This window comes from Zalophus californianus, chromosome 1 (assembly GCF_009762305.2).
Source record: "Zalophus californianus isolate mZalCal1 chromosome 1, mZalCal1.pri.v2, whole genome shotgun sequence".
Taxonomy (NCBI): Eukaryota; Metazoa; Chordata; class Mammalia; order Carnivora; family Otariidae; genus Zalophus; species Zalophus californianus.
Window position 1 is genome coordinate 18,540,651 of NC_045595.1, and position 18,681 is coordinate 18,559,331.

The following is an 18,681-nucleotide window of genomic DNA, read 5'->3' on the forward strand; positions in this document are numbered from 1 at the left end:
GAAGCTAGACACTGGCAATCAAGAAGAAAAGGAAGCTCGTTTAATGTTTTTTTAGAAGTCAGTGGAGTCCAGTAATGGGCCCCAGGGGCAAAGGGCAGCCAGGGTAAGTCAAGTCCAGGAGAAGGCCCCGCCTGTCCTACAACAGCCCTGGGGCTCAGGACAGGTGGTGAGCCTGGCATGGTTTACTACTGGGCAGCAGGCTGGGCTAACTTGGTAATGTGGAAGAGTGAGTCTGTGCCTCCTCAGCTGTCTCCGAGTTTACACAGGCACAGCAGCCCTACAGGGCCAGCCCTCGGTGAGTCAGGAATCATTCCTATCCAGGGAGAGGCCCCAGTCTGCATTCATGGAAAGTAAACTGAAGGAGATGGCTGGCATGACCCAAGGTAATAAGCCCCTTGCAGTGTGAGAAACCATGGTGAGGTAGGCTGGGCAGGCCTTATCCCCTCCCTAAATGTGAGCCTCTGCTCCACAGCCAGCACCTGGCAGAGTGTAAGGGACAGAAGCCAGAACTAAAGCTTCCCACAGCCCTCCGGCAGGCAGACAAGAATGGGGTCCATGGGACCACAGGCTGACATTGCATGAGCTGGTCCCTTGCTCCGAAATGGGGTCTTAAAGTTAGAGAGGCACAGGAGGTGGGTGGGAACAGGTGGTATGGGCCCCCCTCAACCAGACAACCAGAACCAACCTCCACCCTAGCCACCTACCCCCAATGTATTCGGTCTCAGCTTCCTGACTAGCCCTTGTAGAATGCCCTCAGGTCCAGTCTCCTGGATGGGAAGGGCCCTGTCCCAAGCCACTTTCACTTGAGGGTATAATAATTTGTGGTCACAAAAGGCATCTTGCTGACCACAGCCATTTGCTGCTTCCGCCGCACCTCTACCAGCAGTGGGGTACCTGGCCGACTGTACTCACAGGGCACATAACCCATGGCCACATTCTTCTTCAGGCAGGGAGAGGGGCAGCCACTGGTCACAGAACCTGTGTGAGCAGAGGCCATACGTCAGCATCACCATGCCAGTCTGATGCCCACCTTCCTGGGGAAGGGACAAGGGCTCTCCAACTTTTCTGGTCCACCTACCAATCACAGTGCCCTCCATATTCAGGATGGGACTGTGCGCCCGCATCGGTGCCCCCTCGCACATTAATCCCACACGTCTCCGCTGCACCTTGCCCTTCAGCTGGGCAACAATGATTGAGGCTCCAGGGAAATCCATGGCAGCTCGGCGGCGCTTCCCTGAAGCATGACACACCAGGATTAAGCCACAGTCCATAAGACCCCCGGCCACAGGAGGTCCTAGTTACAAGGACCCCAAGTAACATCCATCCAGCAGTGAGGGCCCTTTGCTCAGGTTCCCCCAAGCCCCATTTCTCCCCTGCAATGCAGTCAGCCACCCATGTCCCGTCCCCAGGTCTTAGAGGCTGTGCTGCCCACCTCAGCCTGCTGAAGATCCTCAGCGTCTAATGGGCAAAGCCACAATCAAACCTTCAGGGAAAGGAGGCTTAGGGAGGCTGAGTCACTTGCTCCAGGGTACACAGCCTTGGGAGTAGTCATGGGCTGGCCACTCCAGTCTTCGGGATTCTATCCCTGAGTGCTAGCCCAACTCACCCAATGTCCAGCTGAGGCTGCTTTCTACAGGTGTGGTGTGTTCATCGATGTCACTCCCATACAGGCAGAGGCCTGCCTCCAGGCGCAGGCTGTCCCGGGCCGCCAGCCCCGCCAGCTTCACCTCTGGGTTTTCCAGCAGAGCTGTTGCCAGGTGGACTGCTGCTGCCGCCGGCACCGAGATCTACATGCGACACCAGAGAGCAGGCGGGCAACTGGCTCCAGAGTCCTGTGCCCTACACTACCCTACACCCACTTTTTGACGACATACCTCCACACCGTCCTCCCCTGTGTAGCCACAGCGGGTCACACGGCAGCCGGACACACCAAACACCTCCATCACAGCACTGGTCATGAAGGGCAATTTCCTCAGGTCATCTGCCACACCAGCCTGCAAAACCTGCGCCGCAGTGGGGCCTAGGCCCAGGAAGCCAGTGACCCAGTGTCCAGGTCCCAGTTTCCCCTCAAAGCTGGACCACAGCCCCTACTCAGGGGCCAGAATAAGCCCTGAGCAAGTCCTACTCTGCAGGTCGGAGAGATGCTCTCGCCCACAGGCCCTGAGCCTTGTAGCAGGTGGAGGGAGGGCCTAACTGCAAACTCAGAATTATGGCACACAAATATGACACCATCCACACCTCCCTCCTGGAATGGCCCCTGTGCTGAGCAGTCAAAAAAGCCAGCAAGGCAAAGGTCGGCTCCAACCCTAGCCTGGCCTGCTCACCTTGCAGGGCTAGCAAGGCATTATCTACCACCTCCAGGCTCACGTCACTGCCCATGTTCTGAAGCTCCCTGACCTTGTCCTGAAAGGAAAGACAGAAACACCACATGAGCTTCTGGGACCACTTACTGAGCACCTACTGCGGGCTGAGAGCTGAAGAGCTAAGGCAGAGTAGGCTGGGTTCCATCTTACAAGGTCATATAACTAAGCGGTAAGAATGACCCAAGCCCAGGTCTGCCAGTGTTCACATCGGGCTCCAGCCTGCACCTTCACCAGAGGATGCTTGGGAACCGGGGCCAGTCTCACCTTCCCTACTCCCCCCATCACTGAAACCTGGCATTCTCCATGGAGGGCCCACTCTGGCCTGCTGTTCACTCACTCAAAGACCCATTGTCTGAGCCCCTTGTCCCTGCCAAGTCTGTCCTGGACAACAAGGATGCTGCTCTGTGAGCAAAGAAGACAGGTTACCTAGAACACAGAGGAGCCATACCTGCATGAGAGCCACATCCTTGTCCCAGCAGCCAGCGTTGGATACCACATACAGGTACCCCTCAGAGGTGTTGGTCACAATCAAGTCATCTAAGATGCCTCCAGCCTCATTGGTAAACAGCGACAGTGTCCCCTAGTGCCAAAGTGGAACATCTTTGCCTCCAGGTCCAGGAGGCTCAGGTCAAGAATAAGTCAGACACACCCCTGGCCCACTCAGCCACCACAAATTCATGAACCTTCAGGCAAAGGGCTGGGAGGGGAGGAGGAGCAAGGAGCAAGGCTAGGTAAGCCCAGGCCCCTGCCCAGCCCAGGGTTTTTGATCCTCATGCACTGAGAAAAGTGTTTTTCCCCTTCCCCATCTTGGGAGACCTCCCTGACCTGGTGGGGCCTCTGCACTTCTCCCCACTCAGTACTGATAGCCCCACTTCACACTTAATCCAGGACATCTAGGACTTGCTTCATCCCACCCAGACCTGAGACAACTCAGTCCATGCCCCAAACCCCAAGGCAGAGACTTCAAAGTCCTTCCTGGTGATCCCATGAGTGCCACAGCAATACTCCAAAATACCGTGAGGCTGGCTTCACAGCCTCCCCACCGGATGGACACAGCCTGAGGTTGCGAGATCACATGAATCACCTGGGGATCTTGTTAAAACGCAGGTTCTGATTCAGCAGGTCTGGAGCAGGGCCTGAGAGTGTATTCCTAACAAGCTCTTGGTGATGATGAGGCTGCTGGATTAGGGACTACCTTTGCATTGCAAGGGGTCTGACAGCATGGAAGGTCACAAAACAGGACATAAACCTGGGTTTCTGGCTTTCCAGCCTGATGTGGTTAAGGACGGAATAAGCCCCCTCCCTGCAGACAACTGGACATCTGGACATGACTCAGGGACCCCATCCCCCAAGACTGCAAGCCCTGAGATGCTGTGTCTGAGCCTTGGCTGCGCCCCCACCCCTCCCATTTCCTGGCTTAAGACTAAGAACACCCACTGAGCAGAAATACGAGAGAAGAGGGACCCACCTGGTTTGGCCTTAGCTCTGCAATATCTCCAACCACTAGACTCTCCATCAGCTTCACCCGATCACAACCAAGTATCTTGGTCTGGGAAAGAGATCAAAAACCTCAGGCCACTGGGCAAGGAGGCACCCTCCCTGCAGTTCACAATCCGGTCCGACTCAGCCAAAATGCCTGAGAAGTCCTTTGATTCTGCAGATGGCAGAGCCCCACCTTCCGATTCCCCCACCTCCGCCACTACAGAGAGAGTGCAGTGGGGGAGGTTAGGGAACTTGAAAGGGCCCAGCACCATCCTGAAATACCGCCTTTTCCAAACCAACACCCAGGAGAGTCGATGGGAATGGGCGCCAGCCCTGGGGAACCCAGGACACAGAGGCACACACCACTGAGTGGGAGCAGGCTGAAGAGATTGAAGAGGAGACAACCAAGAGACCCTCTGAGTTCATTTCCTGGGGGCCATAGTCTATGACACCGGGGACCTACCTCTTCTGCGAGGATGGTGGCCCTTGGAATCCAGCTCCCCACAAAGCCAAGGGTTGCACCACTGTAGACGGGGAGGAAGCCCTGATCGGGCAGCTGGTGTGCTCCCCTGGCTCACCTGCAGCATGTGGGACACGTCAAAGAGCGAGCAGTGCCGGCGTGTGTGCAGGTGTGAGTCCACGTGGCTGTCCCGGTACTGCACAGGCAGACTCCAGCCTGCAAACGCCACCATCTTCCCGCCATGAGCCAGGTGGAAGTCATAGAGTGGTGTCCTGCGGAGCACGTCCTGCGGGTGGCCGGGTTCAGGGCCACCAGTGTCCCGGCCTCCACCCTCCTCCCTCCCCCACCTCCAAAACTGGCACAATGCCCCGGAACCCTCGATCCCACCTGTGCACAACTGAACAGACGGCCCAGGGCCGACGGGAGCACCCGCAGCTGCAAGCCCAGATGGGCCACCATGCTCACTGCCCGCTGCATTGTTGCCCGCAACCGGTGCAGCCGGCACACAGAGGCCACCACTCTGCCAGGCACGCTGGGAGATGTAGTCCTGGCTCTGCTTGGACAGGTCTCTCTCCCACAAAGGGGATCAGAAGGGGCGGGCAGCCCCAAAGGCAGGCAGCCCCAAGGGCAGGCGGGGCTTTCAGTGTGCAGTGACTCCAATCTGTAGGGAAACAGCCCCAGGCACTTCCAGTTCATCTTCCAGGGCCGATTAGGCAGTCCAAACCAGTTAAGCTGCTCTGAGACAGAGCTAGGGGCTAGACCTCCCCTTGCTGACTGCCCTGCCTCCAGAAGGTCAAAGTTCTATAAAGGGCCAAAAGGCCTGAATTGCGCATTCAGGACATCAGGAGTGTAGGGTCACGTGGGAGGAGGGGAGGGGGTGGAGAAGACGCAGGAGGGTGGAGCCGGCCTGGCAGGCGGAGCACATCAGTAATCTGGCTTCTAGTGAGGGTCTCCGGCTTTCCCACTGGGAGGACACAGGTAGCCAGTAGTCTTGCTTTCCACAAGTATTTATTGATCTTGCTGCCCACTAGGCCCTGTGCTGGGTATGAATGAAGCACAGTCCCCACCACCGCCCCAGGGACCTCCCCCCACTCTCTTACACACACACATTCTCTCTTTCACACTCTGAGGGCTGCTACTCCCTGAGTACAGGATTGTGGTCATTACCCTCTTAACAGAAGCCGAATGGGGCGAAGTAAATGACCATGCGGGCAACACCTGCAAGAACTCTGGTACGAGCAGAGGGTGGCCACCACAGGGGGCTGACCTTCCAGAAAGCTGTTGAGCCCCACAGAGGTCCAGTTTTCCAGGTCTAGCACGAGTTACAGTACTGCTGCATCATAGCCCCGGGGCGGGGGGGGCAAGGCCAGGAAAAAACGGAAAAGGAAGACTTTCTCATAAGAGCAGCCTGCCTTATTCAGCAGCAGGCCTGGGGTTGTACCAGACCTCAGCCTCTCTGAGAGCGCTCACCTGGACCCACACCCTACCAAGGCTGATCTTTCATCACACTGAGCATGACTCTTGGAAGGGGGCAGCTGGGAAAATGGACAAGAACGTGCATTGGGCACAAAGGTCCTGGAACTCATTCTCGCACCCTGGCCTTGCCGGAGGCACCTGCCCAGGCTGGATGGGCAGACCCATTTGAACACACATCCAGGAGCGAGCTCAGGGACCAAGGGGTTCAGGCTGCTCAAATCCCCAGCTTTGCTCCCTAGGCAGGCAGCAGGAGTTAAGACAGGAAATTTCTTCTTAGGGGCATAACACAAAGGGAAAGAAGACCACTAGAGGGCGCAGAAGGAAGAAATGGGCTCCTGTTTTTCCCTCAAGCTTCCAAACTACATGAGTGCAATGGCTACAGCAGCCTTCTAGCAACAGCTAGAGCAGGTTTAGTAGGTCACCCCAACCCACTGCACTCAGGGTGAAGGAGCAGGCAGGAGTCTGAAATGTGCATTTTGGCAGAAGGAGCAGAGGGCACAAGGGGATTCTTAGTATGTAGAACTGAAATGTTTTTAGGGTTAGGAAAAGGAGTTTTGGGTTACAGTCGGATGAGGGCAGAGTACACCCCTGCCGAGAGCTCATGCTGAAGCAACACAGTGAGCCCTCAGGAATCTTGAATCTGTGAACGTGGCCCAGACCCAGTGAGCATGCAGGCAACACTCAGAATGCACAGGGAAAGCACTCCAGCCTCTGGTGGCCCAAACCGGGTCTGGGTGGGCACGGAAGGCCAACATCTTGGCTAACAGCCACAGTTCAAGTGTAGGAGAGCAAGTTCAGGTCGTAACAGCCATCCACCTGCAAAACAAAAGACCATCAGATCTGACCCGCTCAGGGCAAAGGGAGCAAAGCAGAGGGAAGCAATCACTCACATCAAAGCGGCCGATCCTTGTGGAGGTGTGACTGGCCCGGATCATCTCTGTCAGCGCCCACATCTGCTGCACCTCAGAGGATACCCTGCTGGGGTCTGGGAGACCCTGCTCCAGAAGGAGGGGTCAGTGGCCATGGGTATCCCCCAGCAGTGCCCTTAAAGCTCCAGGGAGACCAAGTTGGGCTATGGGGCCCTCCAACTGAGACCAGTAACATTCCCAGATGACTTGCAAAACATGAGGTTGGGGCCCGATGTGCAGGAGGCAGCCCAGCCCCATTCAGATATGCCTCAAATCCCAAGGACCACCCAAGAGGAAGATTGCACAAAGTGAACAAAGGGCCCTGGGTCCAGCCCCAAATTCTTGTAGAAAGAGGCCCACCTGGGCCTGTGCTGGACACAAGAGCTTTTCACACATGGTTCTGACTCACGATGAGGGCTTACCTCAATGAGGGGAGCAGGCTGCTCACAAGGCACTGGGTGGGAGAGCCACTTGGGGAAGGTCATGGAGGGACTCTGCAAAGCAAAGGCATACAGCCCTGAAGGAGGCAGAGTGGAAAAGCCCTAGGACCAGATTCCAAGGTCCTCAGAGAAAAGAGAAGGGCACCTGAGCTTCAAACACTGAGAAGGCCCTGTTCAGGGGTCCATGAGGTCTAAGGGGCAGTCAGACTATCTAAGAGCTTAGAAACTACCTAAGCTCTTCTGCTATGCAGAAGGCCCCAGGAACACAAGGAACAGAAGCATCTCCCAGCACTTGAAGGCTCAAGCTCTGAGAGAGGCAGGTGGCCTCAAAGGTCAGGGGATATGAGGACATGACCTCACCGCTCACCCTTAGCTTCCAACATTCCCTCCTGGCTAGTTTCCTTCTGAGTCCTACCATCCACTCCCAGCCCCACACCCAGCTCTCCTAGCCATAGCTAAGAGCCTCCTAGAGAAAGGGCCAACCAACAGCCCTGAGCTGGCCACTTACCTTTGGTCCCTGCTGGTAAATCTGCAGTTCCTCCACTGTGAAAGACACCCACAGTGGTGATGGCTGTCGCAGAATCAGGCGCAGCTCCAGTACTCTGGCCATGTCACACAGCATCTGACATAGATACACACACACACAAGGACCCAGCGAGGTCCTAGCTCACTGCCCAAGAGCCACCCAATCAGCAGTGACCCAAAACACTGCCTCCCCAGGCCTTTAGGAAGGAAAGAACAGTAATCCCTCCAAGGTACAAGCCCAGGCCAGCCTTACCTCCCCTCTTCCCTCCAGATATCCTGGTCCAATCCCCAGGCCCCCTGAGAGCCCTCATCTGGACTTCCCTAGCCATGCTGAGTCCCCTCTGACCTGGTGCTTGAACAACGATACATACTCCTGGGCTCCCTCCTCACTGTGCGGGTCGGGCATGAGGCAGTAGTCCCGCAGGCAAGTCACCCACTTGGCCGGTGTGTGCGGTGAGCTGTGCTGGCGAACACGGATGCTCAGAAAGGCTGTGTAGTAATTCTTAAACATGATCTCCTGTAACTAGAGCACACACAACCCACCATAATAAATCAAACCCAGGCCCGAGGCCTGAGAGGCTCAAATGTACCATGTACCATCTCCTCCTCCCCTTAGGAAGGTACTCATCTACCAATCTAGCAATTTCAACAAGCATCCACCGGGGCCCAAAGACAATTTCACTTTCCTAGAAGAGCTCACAGTCCAAATGAGCAGGTCATGCAAATAAACCATGACCACAGATCTTTTTCACAAGTCTAAGATGCTGCCAGAACCTTAACTCTGGAGAAGGCAGAAAATGTACAAGTGAGGCCTCAAGAAGGAGGAGTTCACCAAGTGGACTGGGACAGAGAGAGTGTAAAAGTATCACAAGCAGGGGCGCCTGGGTGGCTCAGTCGTTAAGCATCTGCCTTCGGCTCAGGTCATGATCCCAGGGTCCCGGGATGGAGCCCTGCATCGGGCTCCCTGCTCCGTGGGAAGCCTGCTTCTCCCTCTCCCACTCCCCCTGCTTGTGTTCCCTCTCTCACTGTCTCTCTCGCTCTCTGTCAAATAAATAAATAAAAATCTTAAAAAAAAAAAAATTATCATAAGCAAAGGGGCACCAAAGGATGAAACAGCAGAGATTCAGCATGGCTACAGTAGTTCTCATCACTGGACACTCATCAGAATCACCCAAATAAGGTTTGTTTTTTGTTTTTTTGTTTTTAATATAAATGTACAGGCTCCACCCCAGACCTAATGAATCAGTATTTACAGGGTTGGGCCCTTAATGAAGTTTCCCAGCTTATGGTAAGGAACAGCTTGGCAGAGGACCACATACTATGGGACAAAGTGCATGGGGTCAAAAGGCAGGCAGGGCACAAACAGAGTGGCTCTAAATGCCAAGCCATCAGAAAGTGGACTTTGTTCTCTGTGCTGAGGTCTTGTAGTGTCAGTCACTCTGCCCGCAGATGTGGACGGGCAACTGGAGATTGGCGCCATTGGGATGATCCTGACCTCCAGCAGGGACTGTAGAGAATGGGCAGGAGCAGGTTTGGGGGTAACTCATTGTCTAATGATCCCCAGCCCAGTGGCCAGGAACAAAATGACCTTTCACCTCTGTTTGGTTCACAATTGTATTTCCAGCATCACCCTACTATCTTGGCACTTCTACGCCTGCGCTGTCCTGGACATCGGGGAGAGTCGTTGAAGAGAACAGGACAGAAAACTGCATTCTAGTAAATATGTGTTTACTGAAGTAATAAATGAATGGTTAACTGATTTGCAAGGGCGAGGACGCTGCAGAGTCTTTCGGTAAAAGATTAAATGCCTGGGACACGCCCGAGTTCCCAGGTCAGCCCCGCCCAGGAGCCCCGGTCGCGCCCACGGGGCTTGCTCACCTCGAAGGGCGCGACGCTGGGGAAGGTGACATCGATGACCAGCACACCAGGCCGGCCTTGGGAGGTTCGCACGTCGCCCACCTGCAGGGCCACCGTGCCTTTCACATGGCAGGGCACCGACACGCGGGACATAGCGTCAGCAGCCTCGACCAAGCCCAACTGCCGCTCCTGGCCTCTGACCACTGGTCCTTCCCGGCGTCCCCAGCAGAGCTCCAAGAACTACAACTCCCGGAAAGACTCGCGCTGGGCCAGCTCAGCCAATTACTGATGCTCTGGGCTGGCCGGGAGTCGGAAGTGCCTGAGGAAGTGCTCTTTCAGCCAATCATGGCGGGAGCCTTCAAGAGCTGTGGGCCCTGCCCAGAAACGTCCGAACCCTTCGGTATCTGAGCGATCCCGACCCTTCTCCGCCAGCCAATCTTGCTCCGTTACTACCGCTGTGCGGGGCGGCGGTTAGTTAAAGCAGATAAAGCCCTGAGCACTAATGAGCATAGTGCCCGGCAGACATTAATTCCAAAAAATAGGTATGAACACCCCCCCTTTTTTTATGGACAAAGGATTTGAACAGATAAGTCACAAAAGAGTCTAAATAGCGAATAAACCCACGAAAAGATGCTTAATACGATTATTAAGGGACATTCTAATCAGGGACATTCTAATCAGAACTCCACAACCCCAAGGAAGAGGCTAAAATTAAAGACTGACCAGGATGTGGAGTGGTCCATTGATAATTTCCAACCATTTTGAAGAAGCTTGGCATTTCTTTAAAAACTAAATTCATGCCTACAATGTGATCCGGCCATTGTACTCCTAAGTATTTACCCAAGAGAAATGAATGCATAGGCCCGCTCAAGGACTGTTCTTAATAGCCAGAAATAGGAAATAATCCAAATGTCCATGAGATGAACAAATAAACTAATTGTGGTGTATCCATACAATGGAATACTGCTTAGCAATAAAAAAAAAAATGAGCAAATCCAAGTATCTATCAACATATGAGTGGGTAAACAAATGGTGGTATATACATACAATGGAATTACTCAGCCTTCAGGATGAATGAAACTGATAAATGCTTTAGTGTGAACACTGAATATATCATGCTAAGTGAAAAAAGAAAACAGATAATGAAGGAACATTGTGTTATGATTCCATTTACATGAGGTACTTAGAATAAGCGAATTCATAGAGAAAGAAAGTAAAATAGAGGTTGCCAGGGACTGGGGGTGAGGGAAATAAAGTTAGTGTTTAACAGGTACAAAGTTTCTGTTTAGGATGATGAAAAAAATTCTGGAAATAGTGGTGTTGATTATACAATATTATGAATATACTTAATGTCACTGACTTATACACTTAAAATGAGTAAAATGGTAAATATTATGAATACCAAAAGAATTTTTTAGATTTTATTTATTTATTTATTTATTCATTTATTTATTTATTAAAGATTTTATGTATTTATTTGACAGAGAGAGACACAGCGAGAGGGGGAACACAACTAGGGGGAGTGGGAGAGGGAGAAGCAGGCCTACCGCGGAGCAGGGAGCCCCATGCGGGGTTCAATCCCAGGACCCCGGGGTCACAACCTGATCCGAAGGCAGACGCTTAACGACTGAGCCACCCAGGCGCCCCCCCCAAAAAATTTTTTAAAAGAGTGAACAGCTAGTATGCGCACCACCACCACTAAATCTCAAATGTACTATGTTAAGCAAAAAAAGTCAGGCCTGAGGGCACCTGGGTGCTCTGTCGGTTAAGTGCCTTCAACTCAGATAATGATCCTGGAGTCCTGGGATCAAGTCCCACATTGGGCTCCCTGCTTGGTGGCGAGTCTGCTTCTCCCTCTGCCCTTCACCCTGCTCGTGCTCTCTCTTGTTCTCTCTCTCTCTCTCTCAAATAAATAAAGAAAATCTTTTTAAAAAAAGTCGGACCCCAAAAAGTTCATACTGTATGATTCCACTTACATGAAATTCTAAAAAAGGCAAAGCTAATCTATAGTAATATAAATCAGAACAGTTTTTCCTGGGGCAGGGAGAGAAGGGAAGGGATTGACTATGAAGAAGTACAAGGGAATACTTTGGGGTGATGGAAAGGTTCTATAACTTGATTGTGGTGATTTGTAATTTTTTTAAAGATTTTATTTATTTATTTGTCAGAGAGGGGGGAGAGAGAGAGAGAGCACAGCAGGGGGAACGGCAGGCAGAGGGAGAAGCAGGCTCCCTGCTGAGCAAGGAGACTGATGCGGGGCTCAATCCCAGGACCCTGGGATCATGACCTGAGCTGAAGGCAGATGCTAACTGACTGAGCCACCCCAGTATCCCTAACTTGATTGTGGTGATAGTTATATTTGTATAGACAATTTTCAAAATTTATTAAACTGAATGCTTAAGATTTGTGAATTTTTTAAAAGATTTTATTTTTAAGTAATCTCTACACCCAACCTAGGGCTCAAACTCACAACCCCAAGATCAAGAATTGCATGTTCTACCGACTGAGCCAGCTAGGTGCCCCAAAATTTGTGCATTTTTTTTTAAAGATTTTATTTATTTATATGAGAGATAGAGAGCACGAGAGGGAAGAGGGTCAGAGGGAGAAGCAGACTCCCTGCTGAGCAGGGAGCCCGATGTGGGACTCGATCCCAGGACTCCGGGATCATGACCTGAGCCGAAGGCAGTCGCTTAACCAACTGAGCCACCCAGGTGCCCAAAATTTGTGCATTTTTATTGCATCTATGTTATACTTCAATAAACATGATTTTTTTTAAAGATTTTATTTATTGGGGCACCTGGGTGGCTCCTTCAGAAGAGCATGTGACTAGGGGCGCCTGGGTGGCTCAGTCGTTAAGCGTCTACCTTCGGCTCAGGTCATGATCACAGGGTCCTGGGATGGAGCCCCACATCGGGCTCCCTGCTCGGCGGGAAGCCTGCTTCTCCCTCTCCCATCCCCCCTACTTGTGTTCCCTCTCTCCTGTGTCTCCTCTCTGTCAAATAAATAAATAAAATAAAATTAATTAATTAATTTTAAAAAAGAGCATGTGACTCTCAATCTTGGGGTTGTAAATTTGAGCTCAAGTTGGGCGTAGAGATTACAAAACAAACAAATAAACAAAAACAACTTAATAAAAAAACAACAACGAACCCGTTCCCTTCCCCAAACCTGCACCTTCACTCCAGTTCCTCCCCAAATGGTGCCCACTCTCTCCTTCTAGTCTGCTCACAGAAACTCATTAGATCACTTCTACCCTACCACCAACCACCTATCTACTCTCAGTTCTTGGTTTAGATTTTGATTTTTCAGGGAGTACTTTCTTGATCTCCTGGACTAAGTTCGATCATTGTACCTTGTCAGAGGCTCTCCACATTTTAATGTAATCATTCCCCCAAAGCTTGTCTCCCACACTGGGCTACATGGAGTAGGTAAGCAGGAATTTATTCTGTTGGCTTGTATCCCACATTTCCTAACATCATGCTGGACATAGATTGTGCTCAATAAATACATTCCAAATGAACATATTGTTTGATTTTAGGGACTTCTACTTCCAGCTAAGATGGAGTAATTGGGGAAAAGATTTACCCTCCCACCCGACCCAACTAAAGAACCAGACAAAATCTATGAAGCAATCATTTTCAGACACTGTCCATCAGGCAGCACAGAACAGTGATCCCTAAGAGAGGAGAACAAAGAAAGTAAGCTCAATGATTGTCCCAGTTTACTGTCTGGAAAGAGTTTCCAAATACAATGAGGAGGAACCTAGGTGGAGTTTGTCAGACTCCCTGAGTTGAGGAGACAAAACTGTGAGTTTGGGGAGAGATGGCTAGTAGCTAGACTGGACAGAGCTGCACAGAGACATGACTCCAGAGATCTCTAAAGGGATTCCCCCTGAGGGCTTCAGCTTAGTAATAATCAGTACCTGCATATGAGGAAACCACCCAAGGCCAAAGGAAAGAACTACCCAAAAGAATTAAAAGGTGATAACATCAGATCTTACTTAGAGCCAGAAAGTTTGTGTTTGCATCAGCCATTAGTAAAAAACAAAACAGAACAAAACAAACAAAAACAAAACACTAAGAGACAGGGAAACTGCAGGGACCCCACAAAAATAGCCAGTTTTTTCCTTTGCTCTGGATTTTGTTTTTTAAATTCAATTAATATACAATGTATTATTTGTTTCAGGGGTACAGGTCTGTGACTCATCAGTCTTATATAATACCCAGTGCTCTTATAACATGTACCCTCCCCAATGTCCATCACCCAGTTACCCCAGCCCCCCACCTCCCTCCCCTCCAGCAACCCTCAGTTTGTTTCCTATGATTAAGAGTCTCTTATGGTTTGTTTCCCTCTCTCGTTTTGTCTTGTTTCATTTTTTCCTCTCTTCCCCTATGATCCTCTGCTTTGTTTTCTTTTTTTCCTTTTTTCTTTTTTTAAGTCAGTGGCTGATCCCTGCAGGGCTGGGCTCTTTTTTTTTTTTTTAAGGTTTTATTTATTTATTTATTTGACAGAGAGAGAGCGAGCACAAGCAGGTGGGAGTGACAGGCAGAGGGAGAGGGAGAAGCAGGCTTCCTGCTGAGCAAGGAGCCCATGCGGGGCTCCATCCTAGGACCCTGGGATCATGACCTGAGCTAAAGGCAGATGCTTAACCGACTGAGCCACCCAGGCGCCCCTCTGCTTTGTTTCTTAAATTCCACATATCAGTGAGATCATATGATAATTCTTTCTCTGATTGACTTATTTTGCTTAGCATAATACCCTCTAGTTCCATCCACATCATTGCAAATGGCAAGATTTCATCTTTTTTTTTTTTAAGATTTTATTTATTTATTTGACACAGAGAGAGACAGCGAGAGCAGGAACACAAGCAGGGGAGTGGGAGAGAGGGAGAAGCAGGCTTCCCGCCGAGCAGGGAGCCCCATGCGGGACTGGATCCCAGGAACCTGGGATCATGACCCGAGCCGAAGGCAGACGCTTAACGTCTGAGCCGCCCAGGCGCCCAAGATTTCATCTTTCTGATGGCTGCATAATATTCCACTGTGTGTGTGTGTGTGTGTGTGTGGTGTGTGTGTGTGTGTGTGTGTGTACTGCATCTTCTTTATCAATTCATCTGTTGATGGACATCTGGGCTCTTTCCATAGTTTGGCTATTGTGGACATTGCTGCTATAAACATTGGGGTGCAGGTGCCCCTTCCAATCACTACATTTGTATCTTTAGGATCTTTGCTCTGGCTTCTATTCTTACTAGGACCAGCACCCTCACCCCACTCTACACATACCCAGTAATGCAAATAATGTATGTCTTCCTTATAAGGGATAGAGAGATAGTGATATCTTAGGAATCTTCTATCACAATAGATCACATCTAAGGAGTGATGGGGCAGGGTCATCATGAATGTTCTCCAAGACCACTGACACCAAACACCTTGACACCAAGACCCTTGACTTCAGGAAATGAATGACTTCTGAAGACCACTGGACCCTGTCCTTCTTCTAACCAGTTCCTGATGCCTAAGAAGACACATGCACCAGACCACAATCTCCAATAAAAACCCCAGGCCCCAAGCAAAAATGACACCCATGCTCTTTCAAAGTTTCCTGGACACTCTGTCCATATCATTCTATATACATATATCTTCAATAAACTCTGCTTTCACCTTCTGCTGGCTCGCATCTGATTTCCATCCTTTCTGAAGCCAAGACCCTCTTAGCTAGTCCTGCAGGACCCCCTCTGGGTCCTCAGACCCAGTCTGCCTCCATCACTAATTCATTGTGCAAAGTGCCTAGAAAGGTATTGCTTCAGTTGTGGATAAAAATTTGCCCTAGTTGGGTGCCTGGGTGGCTCAGATGGTTAAGCGTCTGCCTTCGGCTCAGGTCCTGATCCCGGAGTCCTGGGATCGAGTCCCGCATCAGGCTCCCTGCTCGGCGGGGAGCCTGCTTTTCCCTTTGCCTCTCTCTCTCTGTCTCTCATGAATAAATAAAAATAAAATCTTTAAAAAAATAAAATAAACTATTAAAAAAAATTTGCCCTAGGCTAAAATCTGCTTGCACTCCACCTAACAAGAGCTTAAAATCAAGCCTCAAAATTATCAAAATGCCTAAATGTATCCCAGAACAAAGTGCACAAATATTTATAGGAACACAATAGTATCAGCACCTAAAAAGGTAAAACTTGCAATGTCTGGCATCCAATTAAAAATTACCAGTCTTGGTGCACCTGGGTGGCTCAGTCGTTAAGCCTCTACCTTCGGCTCAGGTGATGATGCCAGTGTCCTGGGATCGAGCCCTGCATCGGGCTCCCTGCTCAGCGAGGAGCCTGCTTCTCCCTCTCCTACTCCCCCTGCTTGTGTTCCCTCACTCACTGTGTCTCTCTGTCAAATAAATAAATAAAATCTTTTAAATAAATAAATAAATAAAAATTACCAGTCACGGGGCCCCTGGTTGGCTCAGTTGGTAGAGCATCTGACTTTTGATCTCAGGGTCATGAGTTCAAGCCCCACGTTAGACAGGCAGAGGGAGAAGCAGGCTCCCTGCTGAACAAGGACCCTGTGGGACTCGATTCCAGGACCCTGGGATGGTGACCTGAGCGGAAAGCAGATGCTTAACTGACTGAGCCACCTAGGCATCCCCCAAAAGGACTTTCATATGCTAAAAAGGGACTCAGGATCCTGGAGGAATGTTATAATCTGCTTATCACAAGTATTTGTCAATGGGCTGCAGGATATAAGGAGATTTAATTTTATCTACATTTCATTCTGCCTTTGTTTCTTTTTTTTTTAATTTTTTAAAAAGATTTTATGGGGTGCCTGGGTGGCTCAGTTGGTTGGGCGACTGCCTTCGGCTCAGGTCATGATCCTGGAGTCCGGGGATCGAGTCCCGCATCGGGCTCCCTGCTGAGCAGGGAGTTTGCTTCTCCCTCTGACCCTCCCCCCTTTCATGCTCTCTCTATCTCATTCTCTCTCTCAAATAAATAAATAAATAAAATATTTTTAAAAAATAAAAAAATAAAAGATTTTATGTATTTATTTGTCAGAGAGAGCACGCACAAGCAGGGGGAACAGCAGAAGCAGGCTCCCCGCTGAGCAGGGAGCCCTATTCGGGGCTCAAGTCGATCCATGGGATTATGACCCAAGCCAAAGGCAGATGCTTAACCAACTGAGCCCCCCAGGCACCCCCTGCCTTTGTTTCCTAAATCAAACATAACACCTATATTAACTACCCTGGAATTAAAATCAGAAAAAATAATTAAAAAAATTGAAAGTTAAAGAGAAATGTTGAGTATATTTGTTTTTAAAGATTTTATTTTTAAGTAATCTCTACAACCCAATGTGGGGCTAGAACTTACAACCCCAAGATCAAGAGTCATATGTTCTACTGACTGAGCAAGCCAGGTACCCCATGGTTTGTTTTTGGTTTTGTTTTGTTTTTTAAAGATTTTATTTATTTATTTATTGAGAGAGCGAGAATGAGAGAGAGAGAGAGAGCACATGAGAGGGGGAAGGGTCAGAGGGAGAAGCAGACTCCCCGCTGAGCAGGGAGCCCGATGCGGGACTCGATCCTGGGACTCCAGGATCATGACCTGAGCCGAAGGCAGTCGCTCAACCAACTGAGCCACCCCAGGTGCCCCTGTTTTTGGTTTTTTGAGTATGTTGTATTATGCATAGATGGGGAGAGAGAGAGGAATAAGGAATTGGCTTATGCAGTTTTGGAGGCTGAGAACTCCCCAAGATCTGCAGATGGCAAGCTGGAAACCCAGGAGAGCCAATGTGCAGTTTAAGTTCAAGTCTGAAAGCCTAAGAATCAGGGAAGTTGATTGTATAAATTCTAGTCCAAAGTTAGCAGGCTCGAGACCCAAGAAAAGCTGGTATTTCGGTCCCAGTCCAAAGGCTGGAAAACACCAATGTTTCAGCTCAAGCAATCAAGCAGGAGGAGTTTCCTCTTACTAAACATTTCTGTTCTTCCAGGTTTTCAACTGATTGGATGAAGCCCACCCTTATTAGGGAGGGAAATGTGCTTTATTCAGTCTATTTTTAAAAAAGATTTTATTTATTTGACAGAGAGAGATACAGCGAGTAAGGGAACAAAATCAGGGGGAGCGGAGAGGGAGAAGCAGGCTTCCCGCCGAGCAGGGAGCCCGATGGGGGCTTGATCCTAAGATCCTGGGATCATGACCTGAGCCAAAGGCAGACACTTAACGACTGAGCCACCCAGGCGCCCCTATTCAGTTTATTTGAATGCTAGTCTCACCCAGAAACACCCTCATAAACACACTCACCCAGAATAATGTTTAGCTAAATGTCTAGATATTCTGTGGTCCGTATAAAAATTAACCATCACAGAGTATGTTTTTTTGTTGTTTGTTTGTTAAGATTTTATTTTATTATTTTTTTTAAATTTATTGTTACTATTTTCTAAATAGGCTCCACCCCCAGCATGGACTCCCAGATCAAGATCTGAGCTGAGATCTAGAGTCAGACACTTAACTGACTGAGCTACCACCCAGGCTCCCCTAAGATTTTATTTTTAAGTAATCTATACACCCAACGTGGGGCTCGAACTCACAACCCCGAGATCAAGGGTCACAAGCTCTACTGACTGAGCCAGCCAAGTGCCCCAACCATCACAGAGTATGTTTTTAAATTTCCACATATTTTGTGATCTTTTTTGTAGTTTTCTTTCTGTTATTCATTTCTAGTTTAATTCCATTGTGATTAGAAAAGATACTGTGTGTTATTTCAATCTTTTAAATTTTCTTTTTTTTTTTTTAAAGATTGATTCATTTATTTGAGAGAGAGAGAGTGAATGTGTGCGAGTGAGCTCACACAGGGGAGAGGGCAGAGGGAAAGAATCTTCAAGAAGACTCCCTGCTGAGCGAGGAACCCCCTCACCCAGCCAGGCTTGATCTGCCACCCATGAGACTATGACCTGAGCCAAAACCAAGTTGGACCCTTAACTGACTGAGCCACCCAGGTGCCCCTAAAATTTCTTAGGACTTGTTTTGTGACTAACATATCCTTGGTCTATCCTGGAGAATGTTCCATTTGTACTTGAGTACCTGTAATATCCTGTTAGGTCTACTTTGGTCTACAGCATTGTCTAAGCCTTCTATCTCCTTGTTGGTCTTCTGTCTGGTTGTTCTAGCCATTATTGAAAGTGAAGTATTAAAGTTT

At 49.7% G+C, this 18,681-nt stretch overlaps 2 protein-coding genes across 2 annotated transcripts; both read right to left on the bottom strand.

Moving 5' to 3' along the window:
* Positions 1-46: 46 nt before the first annotated feature.
* Positions 47-5,037, bottom strand: AMT (aminomethyltransferase). The gene is made up of 9 exons (XM_027582343.1): positions 4,693-5,037; positions 4,424-4,591; positions 3,832-3,912; positions 2,812-2,943; positions 2,325-2,403; positions 1,875-2,020; positions 1,607-1,787; positions 1,079-1,234; positions 47-978 (listed from the first exon to the last, which is right to left on the bottom strand). The coding sequence occupies exons 1-9, from the start codon at positions 4,999-5,001 to the stop codon at positions 800-802; spliced, it is 1,431 nt and encodes a 476-aa protein (XP_027438144.1). The 5' UTR covers positions 5,002-5,037; the 3' UTR covers positions 47-799.
* A 1,187-nt stretch (positions 5,038-6,224) lies between these two features.
* NICN1 (nicolin 1) lies at positions 6,225-9,782 on the bottom strand. Its single transcript, XM_027582344.1, has 6 exons — positions 9,533-9,782; positions 8,001-8,177; positions 7,638-7,751; positions 7,112-7,183; positions 6,672-6,776; positions 6,225-6,597 (listed from the first exon to the last, which is right to left on the bottom strand). The coding sequence occupies exons 1-6, from the start codon at positions 9,662-9,664 to the stop codon at positions 6,556-6,558; spliced, it is 642 nt and encodes a 213-aa protein (XP_027438145.1). The 5' UTR covers positions 9,665-9,782; the 3' UTR covers positions 6,225-6,555.
* Between the last annotated feature and the right edge of the window lie 8,899 nt (positions 9,783-18,681).